The 10,168-nt window shown below is 34.4% G+C and overlaps 1 protein-coding gene across 1 annotated transcript; it reads left to right on the forward strand.

The window, feature by feature from the left end:
* The first annotated feature begins 2,677 nt into the window (after nt 1-2,677).
* Nucleotides 2,678-3,829, forward strand: LOC102808511 (neuromedin-U receptor 2-like). The gene has a single exon (XM_006812404.2). It carries the CDS (start codon nt 2,678-2,680, stop codon nt 3,827-3,829), a length of 1,152 nt encoding a protein of 383 aa, XP_006812467.2.
* The last annotated feature ends 6,339 nt before the right edge of the window (nt 3,830-10,168 follow it).

Consider the following 10,168-nt stretch of genomic DNA (forward strand, 5'->3'; position numbering starts at 1 on the left):
ACGATAACAATATCTGTCAATATAATAGGTAGTACAGTATTTACTCACTGCCATGACATTGTATAGTATCGTAGGGTGGCGGTAGTTGCCATAACCGTAGTAGACCGAGTCGCAAGAGTTTTCCGCGAATGGTACGATCCGACCTATATTGCAATTTTCTTTACTGAGGCACGTGTTCGCGGTACGATTGGCAGAGCAATGCTGCCTACCATAATATAGTTATGTAACTTGAAATTAATTAACCATGCTGACAGTATGTTTTGTTATTTTGTTTGTTTTTTACGTTTTGTTCCTAAACCGTGTGTTATATATATGGTAAATAATAATGCTATTTATTTTGTGGCATGTATATTGTATCACAACTCGGGAAGTGTATTGGTATTCTCTTTTATCTCACAATAACCATATGGTGTGATTTGCCAACACTTTGTGCACTATCGCATTGTCGTATTCTGTATTGCATCTGCAGCAGTTTTGAAACTTAAATATTTTAATTTTCATTTAGATATGATTGTTCATTCCGTGTTCAATAAAGAAATAACCTACCCCGGGAAGTATACCACTAGATTTTCGACATATATATTATGTTATCATATACAAAGATGTATTATTATAATATCGATAATTCACTCAAATGGATCACATTAAATGGATTCTATTGTTTGCTATTTAATGCCACTATAAACGTTTTGGAAAACGGTACTCAATTATGAAATTCAAAACAATTCGAGCGTTCTTGGCAATACGACGTATTCAGTAAAGATGCATGTATAATACTTATACAATGCAATAGCAATAATGCAATATAATAACATTTTTGAAAAATGTTTATTGTTTGAAAAGTTTTATTTTCAAAAAAGTTATTTGTATAATATTGTAAAACGTAGTTATGCTGTTATTTGCAAACGTCATAATGTGATTATTAACGATATGAATGCACCAGTTAATAACGCTATTAAGTTGGCCATTTGTCTTCGTTATAATAACGTTTTGAGTCAATCTGACGCTTTCGAACACAGAAATATGTTACCTCAGTGAAAAGAAAAAACGGCGTGATAGAATTTTCATCGCTTTCATGCCTTTTTCGTAAAATTTTAAAATCCTTCGCATGTCTCAATTATCGTTTAACTAAAACTGATTATACATGCTGGGATACGATGTACTGGACTTACCCGACATCCGATTCTTCACAACTTTTGTCGGTGTTCTGGAAGTGATTTTTTCCGACACTCGCCTCGTTTTGGTGACAGGGCACGTAGAAGAATTGTCTCGTCTCATCTCCGACTGCGCCAAGAACTGCGCACACTGTCGCTTTTCCGTACAATTGAACAAATTTGCAGCTTTTGAAATGTTCTTCATAATCTTCACTGAATAATGTGCTCCCACTGGGGATTACAATGACATGTAATTATATATAATTCGAACGTAGCTACGGGGAAGTGGTTGTTTACTGGTAGCATGCAGTTTCTTTCGTACTTTCATTTGTATTAAGTCTTGTTTTGTCTTGTCTCAATCGAATTCTCATCCGGTCACGTATCTCAAAATGAGAGTGTTGCGATCTGACAGGATTTAATTGTCTGATGACGAGTTGCGTCATTGCTGCTCGTAATTAGGAAATGTATTACTGTCAAATTAAAAAACGTATTGTAAAGAGTATCAATAATAAACGTAATGTATAATTGAAAGCCGTATTGTAAAGAGTGTCAATTTACTGACGTAATACAAAAAAACTACTATCTATTTAGAATTTTCATTTCACATGCTGTTTGTTTTCTTAATAAAATCCCCACGAGTTGTTAATCGCTCAAATTGGCAAATCATGTAAATCGCTTTCAGTATCAAGAAACTGTAAACTGGCGGCTGATCTGCACTGGCTCGGAAGATGAATTCTGATTGGCTAAAAAAACAAAAAAACTTGTGGCGTTGAATGCACGTTCATTGTCAGTATTGTTATGCAAATTCAAACTAGCTAATCATTTACAACCTTCCGAGCCAGTGCAGATTAGCCCTAAACTGGACGACAAGATCCCACACGGTGCGGGGATTCATATCTCCATTTATCCCCATTTGATTATGTGTGCACTTTATTTTACTTAATAATCAGAATGTATATAAAGTTACATTGGTTCGTGTCTTGAATGGGTGAATGTTTGGCAGTATTCACGTACTGGTTAATAATAACGTACGCTTTCTTGCCCATCTATACGACATTCGTTGTGCTCTTAATTACATTTGGCAATAGACTAACATATACTTAAGTTTATATCGAAACCATCAACAAAGATGCAGTGTACTGTTAATCTACAACGACGTACTATCGTTTGCGGTATTTTCGACTGTCACGCAATACAAGCTTTTACTGGTATATTATTTTATATTTATTTGAGTTTCAATTTCCCCTGTTTGCACAATCGGTCAAAATAAAAGGTAATACAATAAGCACTTGTAGCTTGGCACAGTCATGAGGTGATACCACCCACACTTGTCAGCTGTAAATACGACTCAAATGTTCATGCAACAAGTTATTCTGATGAACATGATCAATTATGTGTAAGATTTTTATTTGTTAATATCATATATGTGATTCTTAACGAAATATTTCTTTTTCCTTTTAGCTTTATTGGAGTCCATTGCATACCAAATATTCGTCGTTCACTGAAGTGACCTTATTTTCAACATGTCAGGCAAACACGGCAACACATCTTTAGACGTAATGACGGCGGTAGCCAATGATATTTTCTACATCAATGTTTCTGAAAGCGACGCTCCTTTTTATTTGTATACAAGAGAGCAAGAGATTATTATAACAATAGTAATGCCGATTGCACTTGCACTAGGTATCGTTCTCAACAGTGCTTTCTTGTTCGTGATTGCGCGTGTACCGTATATGAGAACTATTACAAACTATTACTTAGTTAACTTGTGTATAGCAGACATACTCTACATATCGTTTGCTGTTTCGGATAAGTTACTGCGTTACGAGACGTCGGCGGTTGCGATTGATCAAAGTATTCATGGTGAAATTGGTTGTATTGTATTTTATGGAATCATGGACATCGCTTACTTCGTATCACTATTCACGGTTGTGTTGTACACTGTGGAGAGGTTTGTCGCAATCACGTTTCCATTCAGAGCACAGATGATGAGCAGTAAGAAAAGAACTTTAATATTGATTGCGATCACCTGGTTAACTGCCATCGTGTTTGCAATTCCCTCAATGGTTGGTAACTCTGAAAGACATGTCATGCATTTTATCTGGCCGCCGGGCTACGACAGTTTTCCCGAGGTCGTCGAGACATGTTACACCACCAACGGTGACCTGGCGTACTTAGCTGTCGGTATCAACGTTATACCGTTTTGTCTGTCACTGGTGATAGTAGTTATTCTCAACGCCATCATATGCATCAAGATTTTACGTGAGAATAAAATTGGTGAGTCGGCTCGGTCTAAAAGCAGTTTAACCGCTCGTAACCAAGTCGTACGTATGTTGTTCGTCACAAGCATACTGTTCTTCATACTACTCTTTCCGTTTGAATTTGCATCTATATCCCCGCTCTTTGACCCGGACCCAGCCGGTACAGGGGCAATCCCTGTAGAAATATTTGGAGCCTGGATTCAATACTCACGAGTTCTTTCCTATATCAACTCAGTCATCAACCCTATAATATACAATGCCATGAGTGCCAGGTATAGAAGAGCTTTCATCAGGGCGTTTTTTTGTCGTGAAGCTGGAAAAACAGAAAAAAAGAGCACATCTTACACAACAAGGACAACAACCGCTGATTCAAGTGTACTCTATACGCAAATAAGTCTAAATAAGTCTAAATAGGTTAGAGTTGGCAATGTCATTCCAATTGAACCAGTCTCTTGCGATAGTACCAAGTTCAACACAGAAGACACTATAATCACTAATTACCATAACAATGAAATCAAGGTCAATGTCACATAAACATCCACCAGAAATCAAGAAACAGTGAAAGAACGTAACCAAATATTGTCGACCATCGTCCAAAGAAGTACGATATTCTTACTGGAGTCATCTGAACATCATTAACAAAAATGTGTCATCTGTACTTTAAATGAAAAGATTTATATATAAAACCTTCCCGAACAAATCATTTACTGAGATAATATACCAAATTACTTTATGCAACAAATATATGTATTTCCTAATACAGTTATGATTTGCTCATAGGTTATGTAACCGTCTACAAATTGGTGTATACTGACACATATGCGTATGTATCTGTAACATTCTCAAGTTAACAAAATGTTTGATTAATTACTATTATTATTCGGTAATGCATTCAATGCACTTGATTCAATATCAAAATCATACTTTAATAATAAATTAAAACAAATCTTTTCATCTGAGGAAAATGAGCTGCAACGCTAACATCTGCCGATATTACCGTCTATTTTGTAATAATATTTTATAACAACTGGATATCGCGTTTATCGACCCTTTAATAAATAATTGTTCAGAATCATTTGACTAATAAATTCGGAGGTTTGTATAAAACATTTTAAATTGTTTGTTTGTATTAGAGTAAAATGCAATTTATTATTTAAGGAATTATCATACCGGTTAGGTTGTTTAAAGATATAAATTTGGAAATTAAAAAAAAAACATATACAAGCTAAATTTACTCATATCTTCGTAATACCATTCTTGTACTTAAATGTGTTTCTTACGTGATTAAACTTGTATCAAACTGTCATATGGCTTCTTAATGTACGAGGTTATTATTGCCTGGTGTTTTCCGTAGTCTGACAATTTTCCGTGTTCATCTTCTTTATGAACTGCGTTAAGAACTTGTATAAAAATAATGAAACATGTACATTAAATGGTACTCTCTCGGATGTATTAATTTCATGAAAGTACTTTCAATTTTCAGTAATAGTTTTGCTCATGTGTGATCGAATTAATATTTTGGCTTCTTTCCTGAGTCGGCTGGACAGATTATAACATCTATAAAAGGGGTTACGTTTGTATTTGTTTTCTTAATTACTGTATCCTGCATATATTCATAGATACTATATATCGAAATACATAGACACAAATCATCAGCATGTTGAAAGAAAATGCTTGAATTGTCTCTCAATCAATCAATTAACTATAATCAACTATTCTGGGTTTAAACAAATTATGTACATTTCCTCCTTATAAAACACTTGAGGCAACTTTACGCTTACTCAAATTTTAAGCTTCACTAATGTTTCCGTGTGAAAACGAATCTATATATTAAGTCACACGTGTGAGGGGGTGTCAGGACGGCCCTAATTTTAACTTTATGACAGAACGGTCGAAATCTAAACTAGCTAAATCTTGTTTATTCAACAATAAAATTGTGAAATGTGAAACAGGCTATAATTTCAACATAGTTACATTGTATATTAGTTCATGAAGAAAACAATGCATATTTCAGATATTCCAACACTTGGAAATAACGACAATAAAAGAAATCGCTATTGAAACAGCCGTGAACTTAATAGATGCTAATCTACGAGCATTTGATGGATTCTCTATAATAATGTTTATCTAGGCTTACAGCAATGAAAGATTCGACCGATAATGATTGTAAGGGGTGATATGTACCTGTATGTATTATACCTTGTCAATATGTAACTGTAACTTGTATACAGAATCATAAATAAAGATCCGACTTTTTCTGTTTACAGAGATGGTATTTAGGTTCGGATGTTGGCGTATGTATCAAACGTTCAAATTATGAATGATTGCCTTATCCGGCTAATACCTTGACATACTCACATGGACCTGTGTTCATTTTGCGAAACAATTTCAATATGTCCAATACTATAAAAAAAAGTCTTTTATATCATCTGTCTTACAGTTAAACACACTTGTTGTGAAGACAAAGAATGAATATTGTATTCTATCATTGTGTAACGCCATGAATATTACACGAACACATGGTGGATGAGTTCAATGCAATATTCCAGTGTTTTTGTTTTCTGGACTCCACACACTAAAATTACATAACGCAATGTAACCAGTAGAAAATAAAAAAAAACTGTGTATAATAAATAAATACCACAAATCAGTACATCTCATGAGCCATATCATGACTACAATAGCTACATAAATATACATAACATCTCAGAGGCACATTACCATTCAGTGCTATGCCAAATAGGCCGCCAATATTGTCAACAATATAAACAAGGTATTTATATGCTGTAAACAACATCAGAATAACAATAAGGTAATTAACCTCACTGAAACATATATTTTATGGTTCACAATGGTTAACAATACTATAAAAATGTAAACAAAGTGAAACAAGTAAACTTTTCTGTAAATAATCCTCATAAAGTACACAATTAAAACATACTCTGGCTCAGTCTGGACAACCGCCACTGATAAATAGCTTCAATAATAGTTCGGTTTGAGCTAACAGTCAATGCTTACCAGTGACATTTGCATCAAAGTGAATTATGAATGGCTAGGATTAACTGAGATAAAAAGAAGAAACATCGACGAACCTAGCAGAATGCAAAATTCAAGATGGACGGATGCTGGAGCATAAAGGGGAAATTGTTCTCCAATAAAATATAGTATTAAATCCAAGCATTACATTATCAAAGATAATAAAACGACAACAATAGAGCACTTCACAATGTCAGAAAAAACAATTCACAGACAAATCTCAAAATTACCAAAAATCGTCTCAAGAGAGCGCTGTGATAAATTTCATGTCACACAATTGTGTGTGTCTATCAAATTTATATTTAGTATGTCGGTTACTGAAAAGTCGGACCGTTTTATTTGCTGGTGGAATTGAAATTTAGAAAGACAAATCCAATATCAAAATCCAACTATTCATTCCTCCGTATATTACTAAACGCGTTGTTCTTTCATTGCATAGTGTGATGAAACCTCAATGCGAATAGTAGTGTACAGAGAAACGGTGTGCCTCGGTGGCATATCGGGATTTGTGTTAAGAGGATTTTGCAACATGGCTGAAAACACAATGTTTGTGGTAAAAATTCATTTTACGTTGTAGCATACTTATTTTGAGAGACGTGACAACAATTTTGATTATAGCTTGACGCAAATAACATTAAAAGCAACTTTTTTTCAGCTGAAAACACCACCTTTAATCGTTTACGTGGTGCACTGTTTTCCGTCCGAGGGCGGTCAGGATATAGGTTTCCCGGTCAATTTGACTAACTACAAGCTTATCTGTGCCGTTATCTATTATCAATAATATGCAAAATAGTAAACATATGAACCATTAATAGTATTACTAATGTCAATCTTTGAACTTCCATCGTCACCATCAATATTGATCAGCCATTTGAAATTGTTTTCGTTATACTGCCATCTATCATACTATAAGATAATTCTTTCGTCTATGAAACTCGCCCACCCCTTGCATGAAGACAATAATTCGCAACCAGTTTATTTATATACTCTGGCCATTTAGTACTGACCAAAGAAATTTCACAGCAACTTCTAAGTTTTCTTCACCATTCCGCCAACAAAGCAATCAATGTCATGTAGGAAAAACTAAATTGTTAACAGAGTTTCTTAACTGACGTATGAGGGTGACAGTCATAGTTGATCAGTCATATAGTCAGACGCTTCAATATAACAATGTCATCCGTTCAAGAAGAGTAGAGAAAGAAAAAGACCGCGAATGACTGAAGAACCGAAGGACAGGACCGAAGGAATCAACGAGTGTGATAACTATAAACCTCTCTTATCGAATCAGTTGCAAAGTTGTTTGCGCAAATGTTTCGTAGACTTCTCATCAGTGGGTAGACAAATTTAAATGTAATCAGCGTAGGGAGTAACATTGGTTTTATGGAATCGGACAGACAATACTACCAAAATAATCAGACGTTAGGCAGAAAATGTTTACTACCAGGGGGCAAAGGATAATTTGTAGTTAATAAACAACTTTACTTGGAAAAAAGACAAATTGGATATCCAGTCGGGCAATTACAAGCAGGTATTGAATGTGTAAGGGGGCAGGTAGTAGCGCCATCAACGTTATCACAGGAATAATGAATTGGTTGGTGTTTCCTTCGGGGTAGAATCACCAATTCGCAGGGAACGAATATTAGTTGACTAGTCGTATTATTCAATCAATTAGGGTGCTACCCCTGTGAACAGTACAATTTAATATACACAGCCAGCTAAAACATATCCGTTTGAAATGTTTTATTCCACTGTGGTACCTATTCCCGCCAGAAACTGTAACTGTCCGTTCCTCTCCAATACAATCTGGTATAGGCTACATTTTTTCAATTCCCATATTTTTATTTATTTATTTATTTATTTATGTTATTTTTTACTCGCCAGTGTTAAATGGCAACTGGTAGTATCAAATGCATCTTTGTGGACGCGTCGGTGACCATAACATAAACTTGTTTTACTTTTATCGTTATATATTATCATATCTTTCGCTGGGAATACATATATGGAGTAAAGCAGAATGCGTGAGTTATGGAGAATGGAGACACAGTTACGTAGTTTGGTAGAGAGAAAGAAACGTATATTTCTTTGTTGGTAGAGTGCTAGATTTCAAGTCTGTAATTATTTGTTTCCAATATTTATTGCAATTCTGCAAAAAAAAAACAATCCTACTACAGTTGTTGTATGTGAGTTTTGATGACGCAAGTAAAAATGTTCATTGCTTTGCATGGTAGAAACTAGATGATCGTAAATCGGCAAAAGGTTGGCAAAAACAAAAAATAGACAACTTTCTTTGGCATGGCAATAAGAAATAATAAAGATTAGTTCATATAGTTGTATATTGTTGATAAATATAATGATTCACAGTTTTATATTATAAAATTAATATTTGTGTGTGTCTAATTTTGTCCCTAACACATTAACAAGTTCTTTAAACCAAATATGCAACAGTTTTAGTTTTTAAATATTATGTTGCAACAGACGGGGTATTTGCAAGTTTTTCTTTCTATGTTATGTGTTTTCAGGGTATATGGAAGAAATGCGAAATAATACATTGACAACAGTATTGCATTATACCAGCAAAGTAGATAACCCAAACCCAAAACACTGGTATCACCGCAACTATTGTGGTTTGTCGCCCGTTGTATATTTCGGACATTTACAAGCAATTATTCATTCCAGCCAATCAATGAACAGCAAGTATTCAGAATATAAATTTACGCGTGCTGAAGATTTTACTGCCAGAAAACACAAATATAGATTTTTTCAAAAACCAGAAACGTTACCCAATATTGCTATGACTTTTATTTTTCTTGTGATTAATTCCATGAACACTTTTAATTTCTTTACAGATTTACTGATTCAAAAGCTCAGTAAAAGATTTATTTTACTTAGCGATCAAATTACTAACCGATGGTTGCGCCTGATATTATTTAGGATGAAAGTGTGGTCTTTCAAAAAATATATATGTTGCAAGCGTTTAAAAAATATTCTTCTGGAAATATAATTATTATGCATTGTACTTCTTGAAACATGCATCCTTACGATTGAAATAAGTCAACGAAAATCACTTTAAACAGCGAATAAATGTACTGGTTCAGTCGGTAAAGTTCATCATCATCGGCACTAGCTGTATGTTTTAAGTGTAGTTCTTCGCCCATATTCATTATAAATTGGCATTATGTCTATATTTGTTATGTAATTGTAGTCATTTACGTATATTTATCATATCTTTATATTTTGATCATATTTATTATATAATCTTGGTCTTGGCTTGGGTAAGGTGTGCGCAACAGCGATATTTCCTTGGCTTGTGATCTCACTCAGGAACTCTATACAGCCCTGATTGTTGTCGTGCGATTCCCGTTTGAATTCCTTGATTTCAATTGGGTGGACAGACTAAACAATGGCAATTGCAATATATTTATTTACTGATTTCAACAAAATAACGTGTTTATACAACAGTATTATTAGTGTGAAATGAACTATTGGGAGACTCAATGCATAGAACATATGATATCTGAGTTCAGAGTGTATTTCAGGTATTCTGGCCTGGTGTACAATTATTATGTTCCTACTTTATGAATATTACAGTTTATGTACAACACATATCACAATATTTATTACACAATCACCTACGCTTCTATGAGAAATCATATTGCACGTGCGAAACCAGGTCCCTGGGGTGTATACTTCTATTATACTCGCATTGATGGCAGCAAG

Source organism: Saccoglossus kowalevskii, chromosome 4, assembly GCF_978046115.1.
Source record: "Saccoglossus kowalevskii chromosome 4, keSacKowa6.1, whole genome shotgun sequence".
Taxonomy (NCBI): Eukaryota; Metazoa; Hemichordata; class Enteropneusta; family Harrimaniidae; genus Saccoglossus; species Saccoglossus kowalevskii.